The following is a 21,213-nucleotide window of genomic DNA, read 5'->3' on the forward strand; positions in this document are numbered from 1 at the left end:
GATACGACGGCGTATCAGTAGATACGCCAGGGTATCCCTTTTGAGGATCTGGCCCACTATATATATATCAATGTAGTCTTATGCCAGTACTAGAGGTTCTGCAAATCCTCAGATACTAAGGGCTATAAAATAGACCATTTTCTTGCATAAGTAGGAGGATAGTAACTTCTTTGTTATGTTGTACTATTGATCGCTCACTGAATATATGAAATGCTAAATAAAAATGGATGAAAATCATAAAACAGATATCATTTGAGAAAAAAAATGTTCAAAAAGATATTTGATGGGCCTAGAATTAAAATCTTATAATAGCCTTAACATATAATACGTTTTAGTGAGCAAAATGTTAGCATTGCAGTTCCTCAATTACACCTCAGAGCGCCGCTGTTTGACCAGTAAGCAGACAAATACAGAACTGGAGATCCACTGGTAATTTCATTATTCACACACACTGCAGAACTGCATGAAAAGACACCGCCATTTCTGGATTCTCTCAGCAAAAGATATATTCACTTTTCATTAACAAGGGGATTGAACAGTGTCCTATTCCTCTCTCACTGGATTACAAATACAACATTTGGTGGAAGATTGCAGATACTGAAAATAGATCAGATGAAGCCAAAGCCATACAAAATACTGAGGTGGCAAGTATTATTTTACTTCTTATTTTCCTGCCCATGTCATTCAGTCTCAGGTCAGATTCATTATTCAATTGCAGAAGAAATGAGAAAAGACTCTGTTATAGCAAATATTGCAGATGATCTTGGATTAGATATTAAACACCTCTCATCTAGAAAGCTGAGAATTGTGTCACGAGACTCAGAAAAATATTTTTATGTAAACTTAGATAATGGAAATCTTTATGTAAAGGACAGGATAGACAGAGAGGCGTTATGTAAAGCAGCAGCTACCTGCTTCCTAAGCTTTGATGCTGTGGTTGAAAATCCTCTCAATATTTTTAAAGTGAAAATAGAAATCCTGGATATTAATGACAATCCTCCAGTGTTTTACCCTGAGACTTTCGCTATAGAAACTATTGAACTAACATCACCAGGAACGAGATTTACTTTACAAAATGCAGAAGATCTGGATATTGGTATTAATTCAGTGCAGACATATAAACTCGGTGACAATTCACATTTTACTCTAAATGAGAAGATTAGCAGTGATGGTTTTAAATCCCCTGAGCTTGTGTTAGAGAAATCTCTGGATCAGGAATTACAAAATGTTCATGAATTGATTTTAACAGCTCTGGATGGAGGAAATCCTGTAAGAACTGGAACAGCTGTAATACGAATCATTGTTACTGATGTTAATGATAATTTCCCAATATTTTCACAAGAGGTTTACAAAGTTAGTGTGAATGAGAATATTGCGGTAAATACTACTATAATCAATGTAAATGCAAGTGACAAAGATTCTGGTGCAAATGGGCAAATCACTTATTCCTTCAGCAAAACATCAGGAAATGTCCATCCTTCTGGCCTTTTCAGTATTCATCACAAAAGTGGTGAAATCAAAATAAGCAATATGTTGGATTTTGAAGAGACAATTAATTATGAACTTTCTGTTCAAGCTAAGGATGGAGGAGGACTAGCCTCCCATTGTAAGGTATTACTAGAAGTCATAGATGAGAATGACAATGCTCCAGAGATATCAATCACCTCACTATCCTCACCCATTCCTGAGGATTCTGCACCTGGAACAATGATAGCACTCATTGAAATTCACGATAAAGATTCAGGAGAAAATGGACAAGTTGATTGTAGCATTTTAGCGGAAACACCTTTCAGTCTGATGTCGTCTACGGATAGCTATTACAGAATTGTGACTACAAGTAATATGGACAGAGAGACAGTATCTATTTACAATATCACAGTTTTAGCGAGAGACAGAGGATCATCTCCTCTATCCAGTAGAAGAATAATCAGACTGGAGATATCAGATGTTAATGACAACCCACCAGTTTTTATGAAAGCTTCTCATGTTGCTTATGTACCAGAGAATAACGTACCTGGAGCTTCAATATACAGAGTACAAGCTTTAGACCCTGATTATGGAGAAAATGCTAAAATTCTATATTCCATGTACAGTGAAAATTTTCCAGTGTCTTCTTATTTTTCTGTCAACATGGAGAATGGAGTAATTTATGCTCAGAGATCATTTGACTATGAAAAGCATAAGGAATTTATAGTACATGTTAATGCCCGAGACAATGGTTCTCCATCACTTAGCAGCAACTCAACAATGGTAATCCGAATAGTGGATCACAATGACAATGAACCAAAAATTTTGTATCCAGAAAGTGGAGGATCAGCTATGTTTGAGATGGTCCCTTTTTTATCTGAACCAGGATCCTTAATTACAAAGGTGGTCGCAGTGGATGCAGATGTTGGGCACAATGCTTGGTTGTCTTATCATTTCATACAAAAATCAGAACCATCGTATTTCACGATCAATGAACATATGGGAGAAATCAGAACAGTACGTCCTTTTCAGGAGAAAGATATACTGAATCACAAAGTTATTGTTATGGTAAAGGACAATGGAGACCCCGCTCTTTCAGCTACAGTCACTTTAAATCTTATTATTATAGATCATTTTCAACAGATGCCCCCTAAAACAAGCAATCAGATCAATGAAGATCCTCAAACCAATCTCCAGCTGTATTTAGTAATTTCCCTAGCCATTATTTCCTTTTTATTTATTATTACTGTATTGTTAGTATTTATTACAAAATGCAAGCAACCAAAACCCGCTCCATGTCTTGGACCTCTAAATGCAAATTTGTATCCAACAGTTGATCCCAGAATACTTTCCATGTACAGCGATGGAAACTTAACACTTCCTTACTCCTACAATGTTTGTGTGGCTTTGGATTCATGTGAAAATGACTTTACTTATGTAAAATCCAAACAAGAAGTTCTGGTAGAAAACTTAATTGATGCTGATGACTCAGGACTTGGAAATAAAGATGGAAAAGACATATCTTCAGACAGTGCCATACAGGTGAGTATACAGCAAATCATCAGTTATTTGCAATGATACATATATTTAAATGCAGATGTTTTCCAAAATATCACCAGGGAGTATCTCTCTAAATTCAAATCTATATAATAAAATCCCAGAACAATTTTTCAGTTTCAATTTTTTTTTATTAGGTTGTTACAGAGAGCCCTATAGAAATTTTCCTTATACAGTAATTACATGTCAATGTACTTACTATGTGTGTATGGTATAATAAGGGAGTCTCTGATGGTTCTAAAACTTTAGTCTCTGCAGAAGATTTGCAGAATTAATTAAGGTCCAATCTATCATTGAAGGCTTATGGTGTCTGTCGAATGTTCTAAGAAGATTCGACAGAGCAGCTAAACTGTATGATGCCGCAATCGTACATTTCCGGTCGATTGTTCCGCCTACAAGCTATAGAAGAATTCTAATGTTGTATGACACTAGTAATAATTATATTTATAAATTATTATTACTAGTCAACCAACATTCGAATTCTTCTATAGCCTATGAGTGGAGCATTTGACCGGAAATGTATGATTGCGGCGTCGTACAGTTTAGCTTCTTGTAGAATCTTCTTAGAACATTCGACAGACCCCATAAGCCTTCAATGACAGATTCAACGTTTGTATGTTTTTTGTCGCTTCATCGAATCTTCGTTGTTCATGTCCAATGGTCTACCCCAACACTGTCTCCATAATGTCAAATCTTTTCTCTCTATGTCGAATATTTCCTGTCTATGTAGAATAACTAATAGACTAAGAGTGTTAAGGTTAGGCACATTCGACCACAGATTCGATAGACACAGATCAATATTGTGAGCATCATGTCGAATCTCCTAACTATATCGAACTGTTGTCACAACGAAAATAGAGCATTTTTTTATGTCAGATCTTTCGGATTACGTATTCTGCACGTTCATTTTCGTTTGTTAACATGATAACGAAAATACACAAAATTTGGACGAAAATGCATTCGGACAAAAACTAATGCACATGTCTACTGATTTATGCCTAAAGCTGTTTTGCATTTGTATGTGGGGATTGTGGAGTAGTGCAGGTGCCAATATCATTTGGAGTAGTGTTGGCACCATCTATGTTACTCTAGAACAGTCATATCCAAACCTATACTGGCATATGAAAGTAGGAAAAAAAAGTCTAAGTCTGATTGCTTGATGTAAGGATTTGCAGGTGGCTCTTGTCTCAGAGTCTTTAAATATTCGGCACTTTCTGCATTGTACATACTTGCCAAAACCTTATGTGTTGTCCAACTGCATCCGTTTCCTCTTTGTTTAAAAAAATACCAGTTTCAGCATAGGCAATTTATAAAACCGTATCTGTATTTTTTTCATTGGTGTGATTTTATTGGTTTAGTGGAAATGTAATGTTAAATTTGTACTGATTTCTGGAACTGTTTAATTTATTAAAACTATTATAATTGTAAAAAAAAACAAAAACAGATCACTCCTTTCAAACAGCGGGATGTTGAATAAAACAAGTTATCAACTTTACTTACTTGTACGACCAGGGTTGAAAACTCAGAGCCCTCTACTCAAAAAGTTTGTTTCTGATTTCACTGCTTTGCTGCACTATATTCATTGAATTATTCCATAGCCCATGTTTTTTTTTTGTCTTTTTCCAAAGATCAAATTATATGTTGAGGGAGAAGCGTAGCCACACAGAAATACAAATTTAAATATTTTCTGTATGAGGAAAAAACTACATTTTTTTTTTACTCCTTCAACTACCGAGTACAATCCATGATTCCACTGCTCCTACTTCCTAGATATTCCACTGCAGCTGCCATTCCTATCTAGATTCTCGCAATGATTCAGATGTTGGCATAAACTGATTTTACCTTTCGCTCAATATTTTAATGTTTTACTATCTCTCAATCTTCTTCCTGTGCTTCTTCCTTATCTTTTTTTCCCTCTGTTTTGGAGAGTCTATTAAAAGCGTTTTTTTCATGTTTACAGACATGGGGACCAATAAAGAAATGTATTGTTTTCTTCCACTGAGAGGGTTATAGTGTTTCCTAAAATTATTTATTATTATTATTATACAAGATTTGTATAGTGCCAACAGTTTTCACAGCACGTTTCAACATGAGGGAAGACAGTACAGTTACAATACAATTCTATACAAGAGGAATCAGAGGACCCTGCTAGCGCCTACAATCTAGAGGGTCTAAAGGGTCAAATGATACAAAAGGTAATAACTGTGGGGGGTAAGCTGATGGAGAAAATCAAAGCACAGTTGTTAGGTGTAGGCATAATAGGCTTCTCTGAAGAGGGGGGTTTTTTAGGGATCGTCTAAAAGCAGGATATAGTAGGAGATAATCGGACAGATTGCGGTAGAGAGTTCAATATGATCAGAAAGGCTCTTAAAAAGTCCTGGAGTCGAGCATGGGAGAGAGTGACGAGGGAGCTAGAGAGCAGGAGGTATTGGGAGGAATGAAGAGAATGATTAGGTTGGTATTTTGAGACTAGGCTAGTAATGTAGGCGGGGATGAGTTGTGGATGGCTTTGTAAGTTGTTGTTAGTATTTTGAATTTAATTTGTTGGGTGAGCAGAAGCCAGTGAAGGTTTTAGCAGAGAGGAGTAGCAGACACAGAGCGGTTGGTAAGATGGATGATCTGGAAACAGAGGGGCGCCAGACTGAGTACAGTATAACTCATATATTTAATACAAACAAGTAGTAACTCACAGGTTAAATTAGATGAGTTCAGTATGTGGTGAACATCGCCAGTCCTGGAGTTTACCAATCGTTAATCATTTAATAATACTTTTCTTAATTATTTTTTTAATTAATTAATTATTTTATTCATACAAATGTAAGAAAAAGGAAAAAATCGCGTTAGTGTAGTGAATGAATGTCCAAAAAAGAAAAAGAAATAATGTCCCTGTAGCATGTGAAATATACCACACTAGCATGTGTGGGAAACATTCAAATCCTTATTGGAATAACCATAATAGTGAATTATATTAAAAGTCCAAATAGCTGAGAAGTTTCTTAGGACAAACAACACCCGGTGCACAAATGATTGAGTGAGCCACCACCACATGGACTGGGGCTTACCAGAACACATATAAATAACAGCGTTATTTAAAGATTGCAGCAGGGGACTCCAAGGGGTATGGTCACAACCCAGGATCAATCGATGTACAGCATATATTTTTCACTGGTATCTCCACGGAGGGATAGGATAAACTCGTACTGACAGACTCTCAGACCGTAGCAGGAAACAATAGCATGTCATGCAGAGAGAAAGCCGCACATAGCGTAATACGTCCAAAAAAATACTTTTATTAAAAGTGTAAAAACCTACTTACATCAATAGAATGAAGTATAGGCACATAAAAACAATTTGCCGGCCGGCATGGATAGGAGCCCTTCCTCCTTGTATAAACGCGGTGACGTCACTGCACGCCTACGACCCAGACGCGTTTCGTTATAGGATAACGTTTTCAATGGGATGGGCTCTGCAGTGATTCACCGCTTTAAATAACCAGGCCTCGCTTTGATCGCCAGGAACCGGAAGTGGCGAAAACGCCATTTTGGATTTGGGAAATTGAAGCAAAACGGCATGCCTAAACAGGGATGCCTCGAGTGGAAAAGACAGGGAGATCCATGTCGTATGAGGACAGGATTATTTAAAAATTAACCTATATGTATGTAAAAAATAATAATAAACCTAATAATAATAGTCTTTATTTAATCGTGATCAACCAAAAATTAGTACCTGCATTTGCGGACTAAAAACTCTGACTCCCCCATGTGGGGAAGCGTGGAATTACGTGCAAAAATTATTATATTTCAACTTAAAAAGGCAAAAAGGGGGAATTAATACCTCCTTAGCCAAATGTGATCAAAACACACAATAATAGAACACTAAAAAGTGTTACATAGTGAATAAGTGCTAAACTTCGAATAAATGAACAATAATTATATGTTCAAAAAGAACAACATTATTGTTTATCAATAAAAATAGTGACAACCAATAATTATGAGTAAGTGTAGATTAATTAAATATAAACAAATACTCCCAATCATATCCGATAGGTGAATAACATTGGATTCTCAGGGTTAGTGGTTGTATAATCGAGAACAAAACACCATCCTGGTGAGATCAAAGCTAGGCCAAATCAATAACCAAGACATAAAAATGTGAAAATATATATACACATATTATAAATAAATTTGTAGCAGATCAAGCATTATTAATGAACGCATTCACGTCTGTATCCACGTTAAGACCATGTGGCATATAACATTTAAGGCGATGTATCCAAGCCATTTCAAGCTTGGATATTTCCCTCACCAAGGAGCTACCTCTCCAATTGGGCTTATAAGTATCTATACCCAGGAATAGAGTATTCGACGGGTCTTTATTATGTTTCAACAGATAGTGTTTTGACACTGAATGGTTTTTGAAGCCAGTAATAATGTTGGTAATGTGTTCATTTAAACGAACGCGTAGTGGCCTCTTGGTCCTACCTACATATTGCAGGCCGCAAGGGCACTGCAACAAATAAACAACACCCGTGGTAGTTTGATCTCACCAGGATGGTGTTTTGTTCTCGATTATACAACCACTAACCCTGAGAATCCAATGTTATTCACCTATCGGATATGATTGGGAGTATTTGTTTATATTTAATTAATCTACACTTACTCATAATTATTGGTTGTCACTATTTTTATTGATAAACAATAATGTTGTTCTTTTTGAACATATAATTATTGTTCATTTATTCGAAGTTTAGCACTTATTCACTATGTAACACTTTTTAGTGTTCTATTATTGTGTGTTTTGATCACATTTGGCTAAGGAGGTATTAATTCCCCCTTTTTGCCTTTTTAAGTTGAAATATAATAATTTTTGCACGTAATTCCACGCTTCCCCACATGGGGGAGTCAGAGTTTTTAGTCCGCAAATGCAGGTACTAATTTTTGGTTGATCACGATTAAATAAAGACTATTATTATTAGGTTTATTATTATTTTTTACATACATATAGGTTAATTTTTAAATAATCCTGTCCTCATACGACATGGATCTCCCTGTCTTTTCCACTCGAGGCATCCCTGTTTAGGCATGCCGTTTTGCTTCAATTTCCCAAATCCAAAATGGCGTTTTCGCCACTTCCGGTTCCTGGCGATCAAAGCGAGGCCTGGTTATTTAAAGCGGTGAATCACTGCAGAGCCCATCCCATTGAAAACGTTATCCTATAACGAAACGCGTCTGGGTCGTAGGCGTGCAGTGACGTCACCGCGTTTATACAAGGAGGAAGGGCTCCTATCCATGCCGGCCGGCAAATTGTTTTTATGTGCCTATACTTCATTCTATTGATGTAAGTAGGTTTTTACACTTTTAATAAAAGTATTTTTTTTGGACGTATTACGCTATGTGCGGCTTTCTCTCTGCATGACATGCTATTGTTTCCTGCTACGGTCTGAGAGTCTGTCAGTACGAGTTTATCCTATCCCTCCGTGGAGATACCAGTGAAAAATATATGCTGTACATCGATTGATCCTGGGTTGTGACCATACCCCTTGGAGTCCCCTGCTGCAATCTTTAAATAACGCTGTTATTTATATGTGTTCTGGTAAGCCCCAGTCCATGTGGTGGTGGCTCACTCAATCATTTGTGCACCGGGTGTTGTTTGTCCTAAGAAACTTCTCAGCTATTTGGACTTTTAATATAATTCACTATTATGGTTATTCCAATAAGGATTTGAATGTTTCCCACACATGCTAGTGTGGTATATTTCACATGCTACAGGGACATTATTTCTTTTTCTTTTTTGGACATTCATTCACTACACTAATTGTGTTGTCACATATGTTTGAATATTCTTTATAGATTGGCGCGATTTTTTCCTTTTTCTTATATTGTTTGTGTTATGACACGTTATTGCTGCCTTTTTTTATATTCATTTATATAATCACGTTGTTTTGGTTAGCGCAATTTTCCTTCTAAAAAAAAAATTCATACAAATGTATACATTTTATATACAAGGTATATTTATACCTTTATATTTATATATTTAATCACTTAATTATTTGATTGATTTCTTCAAACGTCATAAAATTATCATCATACACTATTAATCAGCAAGCTTTTTACTCATATTTACATTCACTTTGGTCTATAACCGTCTACCTCTTTAAATCTGTCTATTTGATTGATGGATCGGCCAGCCCATCAGATATATATTTCCTCTGTATTTAAGACTGCCAGGTTTGCCAGTCAATCATGGGCTAATGAAGAAGCTGTAGCTAGTTACGACCAGCTCCTTTTTGTTTACTGGTTCCCAGCCTTCTCTGTATACATGTAAGATCACACCAGTGCCCCAGGATGCAAAGATAAAACAGGACCCCAAAGACTCCAGGACTAGCGATTTTCACCACATACTGAACTCATATTAATTTAACCTGTGAGTTACTACTTGTTTTTATTAAATGTATGATTTATGCTGCACTCAGTCTGGCGCCCCTCTGTTCCCATCTCTACACAGAGCCCATCGCTTCACTCTAAGGGAGCTGCCTCCAGGTGCTAATCATACAATATCATTTTATGTTATCACCATAGCTAGCATTCATGATGGACTGAAGGGGGGCTACCAAATGTAAAGGTAAGCCAATGAGAAGGGAGTTGCAGTAGTCAAGGCTACTTATATTTATGCACTGCAGTGATTATATAGATATTAAGTAGTGATTTGGAGTTATTCTATAAAAGTTATTCTATAAAAACAAGCAAATGCAGAGAATATGCACCACATACCAGTGTTACTGAGTTCTGCTTATCTAGCAATTTAGTCAATTTCTAAAGAGAACAGTTTCCTGTACACACGGTCGGTCGGTCAAAACCGATGAGAATGGACCGAAGTTCAGTTTCATCGGTCCAAACCGACCGTGTGTACGGCCCATCGGTCTTTGGTCCTTTGGACCAAAATTTTAAAACTTGCTTTAAAATCGAACCGATGGACCGCTGACCGATCGGTCAAAGCCAATGGTTAGTACACAAAATCATCAGTTCAAAACCTGCGCATGCTCACAATCAAGTCGACGCATGCTTGGAAGCATTGAACTTTGTTTTTTTTCAGCACGTCGTGTGTTTTACGTCACCGCGTTCTAAACCCGATTGGATTTTGAACTGATGGTGTGTACACACATCAGACCATCAGGCCACTTCAGCGGTGGACCGATGAAAACGGTCCGTCGGACCATTCTCATCGGATGAACCGGTCGTGTGTATGCGGCCTAAGGGTATAAGGGCATTCTGGAAAATATTTTTTCATTAGATTGGCTTGAAGGTAAATGCCATTTGCCAGGTATTTAAAACATGCAGCCTTTCCCGAACCAGGCAACCAGTGGGGATATTTCAGAATGGGCTGGTGATTCTGGTCCACATAAATGTGTAATACACCACAGTACTGGCTTTACTAGCGTGCAACAATAGTATGCAGACTTTTGACAGTGCTTGTTTGGAAATGTTACATAGTTATATAGTGGGACACAAGTCCACCCAGTTCAAACAATAAAATGGAAAAATAAATCTTAAAAAAATAAAAAAACATACAATCCCATACCCACAGTTGAGCCAGAGGAAGGGGAAAAACAGCAAAGTTTGAACCAATTTGCACCAGCAGGGGAAAAATTCCTCCTGATCCCCCGAGAGGCAATAGGATATTTCTTGTATCAACTTTAGCTCTAAATGTTAGTATCCAGTTATATTATGTACATTCATGAAACAGGCATTTTCTAAAACAATCAACAGAGCTGGCCAGAACCAGCTCTTGAGGGAGTCGCTTCCACATTTTCACAGCTCTTACTGTGAAGAAACCTTTCCGTATTTGAAGTTTAAATCGCTTTTCCTCCAGATGTAAAGAGTGCCCCTGTATCCTCTGTGATGACCTTAAAGTGAATAACTCAACATCAAGTTTACTATATGGACCACTTATGTATTTATACATATCCCCCTTAATCTCCTCTTCTCAAGAGAGGATTTTGAAAATATTATTTTTGAAACCATTTTAAAGTATCTGTGTTTTTTGTAATATGTTGATATTAATGGCATCAATGGGTCAATTACTTGAAAATATTTTCAGTACATAACATAGGAAATGCTTAAAATTTGGCTGGCCTCAAGGAAAATACACATTGGATCTGGCTGTGTATAAATTATTTATTTGATGCAAAATTGTTTGAGTCAGATCATTTCAGATAATTTTGCAAATACAGTTTACAGGGAAATTCTAATTTATTTTAGTTAACAAAGAAACATAACTTTATGAATGGTGCATTACAGATAATTAACATGCATAAAATATACATTTAAATGCCTAATAAACACTACATAATATAGTATGTAGCAAACACAGATGCCATTAGATATGATATTTAGTTATTTTAGGCTAAAATAAATCATTAAAAAATAGCCATAACATATGTTTTACTGAGTAAAACGTTAGCATTGCAGTTCCTCAATTACACCTCAGAGCGCCGCTGTTTGACTAATAAGCAGAAAATACAGAACTGGAGATCCACTGGTATTTTCATCATTCACACAACACTACAGATCTTCATGAAAAGGCACAGCCATTTCTGGATTTTCTCTGCAAGAGGTGCTGGATATTTCCTCTTTTCTCTGACAAGTGGCTTGAACAGTGCTCTCTTTCTCTTTCACTGGATTACACATACTTTACAAAATATTTGAAAGAAGATTGCAGATGTAGAGAATGAATCACATGAAGCTAATGAAGCTAAAGATATATAAAAGACTGAGGTGGCAAGTATTATTTTCCTTATTATCTTTTTCCTGGCTGTGTCATTCAGTCTCGGGTCAGATTCATTATTCCATTGCTGAAGAAATGAGAACAGACTCTGTTATAGCAAATATTGCCAAGGATCTTGGATTAGATATTAATGAGCTCTCATCTAGAAAATTGAGAATTGTGTCACGAGACTCAGAGAAATATTTGTATGTGAATGTAGACAATGGACATCTCTATGTGAAGGACAGGATAGATAGAGAGACACTGTGTGGGGCAGAAGCTACCTGCTTCCTAACCTTTGATGCTGTAGTTGAAAATCCTTTCAATATTTATAAAGTGAAAATAGAAATTCAGGATATTAATGACAATCCTCCAGTGTTTTATCCTGAAACCTTCAGTATACAGACAATTGAGCTAACATCACCAGGAACAAGATTTGCTTTACAAAATGCAGAAGATCTGGATATTGGTGTTAATTCAGTACAGACATATAAACTCAGTGACAATTTACATTTTACATTAAGTCAGAAGATTAGCAGTGATGGATTTCAATCTCTTGAGCTTGTGTTAGAGAAATCACTGGATCAAGAAGTACAGAATGTTCATGAACTGATTTTAACAGCATTGGATGGAGGAAATCCCCTAAGATCTGGAACAGCTGTAATAAGAATAATTGTTATTGATGCAAATGATAATTTTCCAATATTTTCTCATAAGGTGTACAAAGTTAGTGTATATGAGAGTAGTGCAGTAAATACTACTATAATCAATGTAAATGCTACAGACAAAGATGCTGGAACCAATGGGCAAATCACATATTCCTTCAGCAAAACATCAGGAAATATCCATCCTTCTGGCCTTTTCAGTGTTGAAACAAAAAGTGGTGATATTAAAATAAACAGAAAGTTAGATTTTGAAAAGATAAGAAATTATGAACTGTCTGTTCAAGCTGAGGATGGAGGAGGACTTGTTTCCCATTGTAAGGTACTGATAGAAGTGATGGATGAGAATGATAATGTACCAGAGATATCAATCACCTCGTTATCTTCACCCATTCCAGAGGATTCTTCACCTGGAACAATGATAGCGCTCATTGAAGTTCATGATAAAGATTCAGGAGAAAATGGGAAAGTTGATTGTGACATTTTTGAAGACATTCCTTTTAGCTTGATATTATCATCTGATAGTTATTACAGAATTGTGACTACAAGTAATTTGGACAGGGAAACAGTATCTAGTTATAACATCACAGTGTTAGCTAGAGACAGAGGGTCTCCTCCTCTTTCCAGTAGAAGAATCATCAGACTGGAGATTTCAGATGTTAATGACAACCCACCAGTTTTTATGAAATCCCCTTATGTTGCTTATGTACCAGAGAATAATCTTCTTGGAGCCTCTATATACAGAGTTCAAGCCTCAGATGCAGATTATGGAGAAAATGCTAAAATTGTATATTCCATTTACAGTGAAGAATTTCTAGTACCCTCTTATTTTTCTGTCAATGGGGAGAATGGAGTCCTCTATGCTCAGAGATCATTTGACTATGAAAAGCACAAGGAATTTATAGTACAAGTTAACGCCCGAGACAATGGTTCTCCATCACTTAGCAGCAACTCAACGGTGGTAATCCGAATATTGGATCACAATGACAATGAACCAAAAATTTTGTATCCATATCCAGAAAGTGGGGGATCAGCTGTGTTTGAGATGGTGTCTTTTGCCTTCGAACCAGGATCCTTAATAACAAAGGTGGTTGCAGTGGATGCAGATGTTGGGCACAATGCTTGGCTGTCTTATCATTTCATTCAAATTTCAGAACCATCGTACTTCACCATCAATGAGCATACAGGGGAAATCAGGACATTACGTTCTTTTCAGGAAAAAGATGTACTGAAACACAAGGCTGTGGTTATGGTGAAGGACAATGGAGATCCTTCTCTCTCAGCTACAGTCACTTTAAATCTTGTTATTGCAGATAGTTTCCAACAGGTGGCTCCTAAAATAAACAATCACATCAATGAAGATTCTCAAACCAACCTGCAGTTGTACCTAGTAATTACCCTAGCCATCATTTCATTTTTATTTATAATTACTATAATGTTAGTCTTTATTTCAAGATGCAAGCAACCAAAACCCACTTCATGTCTTGGACCTCTAAATGCTAATTTGTATCCAACAGTTGATCCCAGAATACTTTCCATGTACAGCGATGGAAACCTAACCCTTCCTTACTCTTACAATGTTTGTGTGGCTTTGGACTCATGTGAAAATGACTTTACTTATGTAAAATCCAAACAAGAAGTTCCTGTAGAAAATCTAATTGATGCTGATGACTCCGGACTTGTAAATGAAAGTGGAAAAGACCCATCTTCAAACAGTGCCATACAGGTGAGTATACGATAACTCAAATATTGGTGAATAAAATTGTATTAAAATGTAGATGTTTTTGAAAACACTGCTATTGTTGTTTTTTTTTAGTTTAAATGTACATATCACTTGATCGTAGAACTGTATTTAAAGCGGGAGTTCACCCAATTCGTTTTTTTTTCTCTTTTCCCCTTAGCTTCATGCTTGTTTTGTCTAGGGGAATCGGCTATTTGTTTTAAAATATGAGCCGTACTTACCGTTTTCGAGATGCATCTTCTCCGTCGGCTTCTGGGTATGGGTCTTCGGGAGCGGGCGTTCCTTCTTGATTGACAGTCTTCCGAGAGGCTTCCGACGGTCGCATCCATCGCGTCACTCGTAGTCGAAAGAAGCCGAACGTCGGTGCGGCTCTATACTGAGCCTGCGCACCGACGTTCGGCTTCTTTCGGAAAATCGTGACGCGATGGATGCGACCGTCGGAAGCCTCATGGAAGACTGTCAATCAAGAAGGAACGCCCAGTCCTGCAGCCCATACCCGGAAGCGGCGGAGAAGATGCATCTCGTAAACGGTAAGTACAGGTCATATTTTAAAACAACTAGCCGATTCCCCTAGACAAAACGAGCATGAAGCTAAGGGGAAAATGTGTTCTCTATGGGTGAACCTCCGCTTTAATACAGACTAATGGCTCATAAATGTCAGTCTCTGCAAAAAAAAATTCATGGACTTTTCATATTTTGTTAGTTTGGCTTGTGCTTATCATGCGGAAAACTCTCTGACTGATTTATGGTTAGAAGATGCTTTTTATTTTATTTATGGTTGGAATTGTACTATCCGTCTTTTCTTATTTGTAATGTTGTCTCAAGTGTGAACTCGCTGTGTTGCTCCAAATCAGTTACGGCAGATTGAAACCTGTACTGGAAAATTACACTAGTACTATAAAAGTTTGGCTATGATTTAAGAGAGTGCAGTTGGTTCCTGATTTAGAGTTTATAAATCAGTACTTTCTGCATCGTCTAACTGTGTATCAGGCTTATAAATTGTTCAACCACATACATTTCTTCTTTGTTTTAGGCCCATGCCATGTCTGTATGTCTTTATTCAGTGTATGTTTCAATAAGTTCAGTGGAAATGTAACGCTGCATTTCTACTGAACTCTAGAACTGTATCGGAATATTAATTTAATACAATTTTTCGAAGAAAAATAACGAACACGGTTTTACCTCACCACGCTGTGAGGTGTTGAATAAAACAAATTTACTTACTTTCTCCTCAAATGAAGGATTGGAACCTATAACTGGCTATTCAAAATAAGTGTGTCTGTTTCCACACCTCGGCTGAACTATGGTTTTTGATATAATTGCTTAACCAGAAAAAAGAATTGCATTATGACATAGTCCAATAATTTTTTCCTGATTCAGACTTTTTTAAAGTACGATGTGCTGAGGAAGAGCAGTGACCACACAGGAACATAACTTTACGTTTTCTTTAGCCATTTAATCTGAGATTGATGAAGATCACATTTTCCAGTAGGTTTTGAATATTCATGGATAGGATACTTTGTCTCTACTCTGGGCTGGCACCTTTAGCATAGGACCTTTTGTTTGCATTGAACATATGTTCAATTGTTTTACAATAATTTATACAGTTTATCAATACTTATAATTTTATATGGTTTTCATTTTCAGCACAGAAACACAAAAGTAATGTTTAACTCTGACCCTTAGGGCTTGTTCACACATGTATCAATACCATGTGTTTATGCGACATTTAATCAGCATTTTTAAAGCCTCATAACTACCTGTGTTGTGTTGTGTTGAAAAAAAAGGCAGCATATCACTTTCATAAGGCTTGTCAACTGCCTCCATTGATTTCAATGTTAATGTTGTATAACTGTACCTTAACAGCACCTAGAGCATTTATGGTCTGTTAGTGAAGCAGTTATGAAGTATTAGATGGGCACTGGAGGAGAGACCGTGAAGGCTCCAGTATCCCAGAATGCACTGAGAATCAATCGCAAACTAGGACAGAACAATTCTATATAGAAACTGCCTATAAACGAGAGCTATATTAGACCTTTGTTTAAAAACACTGAGGACCATCATGGGAGGTAAGAGCACATCTGATGGGTACAAGGGTATGTGAAGTGATGAATGGAGTATAGAATTCCATTTAAGGGAGTTTAGGAATCACAAGAACAGTTGATAGTGGGACTCATTTTTGATTTCATTAGTTGGACTGTGTAGTTTCTGAGGGGGTCAGTTAATATTGATATTAGGTTTTCACTTTTTTGTTTTTATAGACTGGATTGTGTGCACTTACTTTATGAGGGTGACAGTTCTTATTGATATCAAGTTTGCACTTATTTGATTGTAAGATTGTTTATGATTGTTTTGATTTATATCACACATACATTAATTGTAACAGAGCACTGCACATTATATATATATATATATATATATATATATATATATATATATATATATATATATATATATATATATATATATATATATATATATATATAAAATATCATAGATAGTCATGACTTACTGCAAAGTTAAAAGGAGATGGTCCTTGGGTCCTTGGGTGACACATATACATTGTGGCTTGCATCAGTCAGACCTTAGAAGGACATCAAATGTGGACACCTTCATGCAGGTATAATCAAAGAACTTTTGGGGGTACGCCCGCAGTTTGTGGTAAAGAGTGGAAATGCCCCTTGGAAATTCTCTGCAAGACTATGAAATGCACCCAATAATGAATGTAACACCCTACCCTTTTTCCACTGGGCCATTATTTCCATGATCAACTTGCGCTTGATCAAGTCAAGTGCCAAGTGCCATCTGGCAGAAAATTTACAAAAATGTCTGCTATCACACCACAACATAAACATGCCTCAAAGTAGATTGTTTTCTCTACATCATTTCCCCATTAAGCACGTTCCACTAGAAAAGCGTTCCATAAGCATTTATCAAGCATTCTTGAAGTGTTTTCAGTGCTTCATAAACACAACAAAAACACATCAAAAGCATTTCATAAATGCCATAGGAGCATTAATGTGCATTGCTTCGTACTTTATTAATCAACAAACCATTAGCACATTATACTGTAGCCTCACTACCCATTGGTTGCTATCACAAGGCATGGTAGTGGTGTGCCTTTTTACTGCATACTTTGTATTCAAGAGTGTCCCTTTTTTTCTCTAATGTCTTAATGTTGGGAGGTATGCACACATCAGTGAACTTTTTGTTATTAAGTATTGTTAATTATGCCATCACTTTCAGTAAAATTCTACTTATTAAAAAAATAAAAAATTATTGTACAGAAGATTAGGTATCAGTTTTTGAAGTGTTTATGCTTGGAAAGCATTAACTATAGTAGCAGTTAAAAGTAAAGAGACGTTAGGCACTGTTTCTTGGTAAATGTATGCAGATAACTGTCTCCAGAAGCAATGGGCCTTCTGGATAATGTAATTTTCATATGCCAGGCTTGTAAGTAAATGCTCCACCTGCTGGGCATTTGAACCATTGAGCCACATCAGCATAGGGCTAGTTGTATGGTCCACATGGTCCACATGTGATACAGAAAAGGAGTGGCTTCATTACAGTACAAGAGATTAAAAGGTAGACTTTAGGTAAAACTGGTTTGGAAATTTATATAAATAATATGGCATTACCCACAAGTCATTTATCCTTTTGGAAGGTATTATTTTGAAACAGTTTGAAAGTATCTGTATTTTGTAGTTTATAAATATGTATATATATTTTGTTAATATTTTTAATACATACATTATGAAATATTTGACATTTGTCTGACCCCATAAATTCCACATTATTGGGAAAATACAAACTTGATATATTACTGAGCATAAACTCCTTATTTAATACATAAGCATTTCACTCAGATATAGCAGACAGTTTTACAATACACTAGATGTAATTAATATGTGAAAACTGTTCAAAAAGATATTTAGTTTTGTTAAAATTAAAACATTTAAAATATACTTAATATAACATTTACTGAACAAAATGTTAGCATTGCAGTTCCTCAATTACACCTCAGAGCGCCGCTGTTTGACCAATAAGCAGAAAATACAGAACTGGAGATCCACTGGTATTTTCATCATTCACACACAATGCAGATCTGCAGGACGAGGCACAGCCATTTCTGGGTTTTCTCAGAAGAAAGGTGCTGGTTATTTTCTCATTGCAATAATAAGTGGATTAAATAGTGCATTTTTTATCTGTTTCGCTGGATTCAAATTATATAAAAATATTTGGTGGAAGATTGCAGATGTGAGAATGGATCAGATGAGGCCAAAGACAAATAAAGGACTGAGATGGCAAGTATTAATTCCCTTCTTATTTTTCTGCCTGTGTAAATCAGTCTCTGGTCAGATTCATTATTCCATTGCTGAAGAAATGAGAAAAGACTCTGTTATAGCAAACATTGCAGATGATCTTGGATTAGATATTAAACACCTCTCATCTAGAAAGCTAAGAATTGCATCAAGAGACTCAGAAAAATATTTTTATGTGAATGTAGATAATGGAAATCTCTATGTGATGGACAAGATAGACAGGGAAGCTCTTTGTGGGGCAGAAGATACCTGTGTCCTAACTTTTGATGCTGTGGTTGAAAATCCTTTTAATATTTACAAAGTGAAAATAGAAATTCAGGATATTAATGACAATCCTCCAGTGTTTTATCCTGAGGCTTTCACTATAGAAACAATTGAATCAACATCACCAGGAACAAGATTTGCTTTACAAAATGCAGAAGATCTGGATATTGGTATTAATTCAATACAGACATATAAACTCAGTAACAATTCACATTTGACACTAAATCAGAAGATTAGCAGCAATGGCTTTCAATCTCTTGAGCTTGTGTTAGAGAAATCATTGGATCAAGAATTACAAAATGTTTATGAACTGATTTTAACCGCTCTGGATGGAGGAAATCCTGTGAGATCCGGAACAGCTATAATAAAAATTATTGTTATTGATGTAAATGATAATTTCCCAATATTTTCCCATGAAGTTTACAAAGTTAGTGTAAATGAAAATATTCCAGTAAATACTACTGTGATCACTGTAAATGCAACAGACAAAGATGCTAGAACAAATGGACAAATCACTTTTTCGTTCAGCAAAACATCAGGACACATCCATCCCTCTGGCCTTTTCAGAATTAATTCTAGAAGTGGTGACATTAAAATAAACAAAGGACTGGATTTTGAGAAGACAAGAAATTATGAACTTTCTGTACAGGCTAAGGACGGTGGAGGACTAGTTTCTCATTGTAAGGTTTTGATAGAAGTGATGGATGAGAATGACAATGCTCCAGAGATATCAATCACCTCATTGTCCTCACCCATTCCTGAGGATTCTGCACCTGGAACGATGATAGCTCTTATTGAAATTCATGATAAAGATTCAGAGGAAAATGGACAAGTTGATTGTAGCATTTTAGAGGAAACACCTTTCGGCCTGATATCATCATCTGATAGTTATTATAGAATTGTGACTATGAGTAATTTGGACAGAGAGAAGGTATCTATTTACAACATGACAGTGTTAGCTAGTGACAGAGGGTCACCTCCTCTTTCTATTAAAAGAATAATCAGACTGGAGATTTCAGATGTTAATGACAACCCGCCAGTTTTTATGAAAGCCCCTTATGTTGTTTATTTACCAGAGAATAATCTACCTGGATCCTCTATATACAGAGTTCAAGCCTCAGATGCAGATTGTGGAGAAAATGCTAAAATTGTATATTCCATTTACAGTGAAGAATTTCCAGTACCCTCTTATTTTTCTGTCAATGGGGAGAATGGAGTCATCTATGCTCAGAGATCATTTGACTATGAAAAGCAAAAGGAGTTTATAATACAAGTTAATGCCAGAGACTGTGGTGCTCCATCACTTGGCAGCAATTCAACATTGATAATCCGAATAGTGGATCACAATGACAATGAGCCAAAGATATTGTATCCATATCCAGAAAGTGGAGGATCAGCTGTGTTTGAGATGGTCCCCTTTACCTCAGAACCAGGATCTTTAATAACAAAAGTGGTTGCAGTGGATGCAGATGTTGGCCACAATTCTTGGTTGTCTTATCATTTTATACAAATGTCAGAACTGTCTTATTTCACCATCAATGAACATACAGGAGAAATCAGGACATTACGTCCTTTTCAGGAAAAGGATGCACTGAGACACAAGGTTGTGGTTATGGTGAAGGACAATGGAGACCCCTCTCTCTCAGCTACAGTCACTTTAAATCTTGTTATTGCAGATAACTTCCAACAGGTGGCTCCTAAAATAATCAATCAGATCAATGAAGATCCTCAAACCAATCTGCAATTGTATTTAGTAATTGCCTTAGCCATCATTTCATTTTTATTTATTATTACTGTAATGCTAGTCTTCATTTCAAAATGCAAGCAACCAAAACCTACTCCATATCTTGGACCTCTAAGTACAAATTTGTATCCAACAGTCGATCCCAGAATACTTTCTATGTACAGCGATGGAAACTTAACCCTTCCCTACTCCTACAATGTTTGTGTGGCTTTGGATTCATGTGAAAATGACTTTACTTATGTACAATCTAAACAAGAAGTTCCTGTAGAAAATCTAATTGATGCTGATGATTCAGGACTTGGAAATGAAAGTGGAAAGGGTGTATCTTCCAATAGTGCCATACAGGTGAGTATATAACAACTCTTCAAATATTAGTTACTGTATGGTAAAGATATTACAAAATAGATGCTTTTCAAAACAATTCTATTGTTTATTTCTCTAAGTTCAAATCCTTGATTCTAGAACTGTTTCACAATATACAGTATTTCCAGATATATGTAGCTTAATATGTGTGTACTTTGATAACATAACCTATCATTGCTCAAAAAATTATCAGTTTCTACACTGCATTTGCTTGATTGACTTAACATATTCTGTCAGTTTGGCTTGTGCTTAACATGCAATACACTACCTGGCTGATTTATGCCTAGACATGCTTTGTATTTAATTTATGGTTGGAACTGTGCAATCTTT

General features: G+C 36.2%; 1 protein-coding gene across 8 annotated transcripts in view; it reads left to right on the forward strand.

Annotated features, from left to right (window-relative positions):
- LOC120932477 (protocadherin gamma-B2-like) overlaps positions 1-21,213 on the forward strand; it is a 353,457-nt gene that overhangs the window by 93,177 nt on the left and 239,067 nt on the right. Inside the window, exon 1 of one of the 8 annotated variants that reach the window (XM_040344873.1) lies at positions 458-3,009. The exons of 5 other annotated variants lie outside the window; for them this stretch is intronic. In XM_040344873.1, the coding sequence (XP_040200807.1) occupies positions 613-3,009 (2,397 nt within the window). In that variant the 5' untranslated portion in view covers positions 458-612. Of the gene's footprint in view, positions 1-457; positions 3,010-11,376; positions 14,176-18,176; positions 20,866-21,213 lie in introns of those variants that run through there. 2 more of the 8 variants (XM_040344856.1, XM_040344844.1) reach the window with 2 other exon arrangements.

This window comes from Rana temporaria, chromosome 3 (assembly GCF_905171775.1).
Source record: "Rana temporaria chromosome 3, aRanTem1.1, whole genome shotgun sequence".
NCBI lineage: Eukaryota > Metazoa > Chordata > Amphibia > Anura > Ranidae > Rana > Rana temporaria.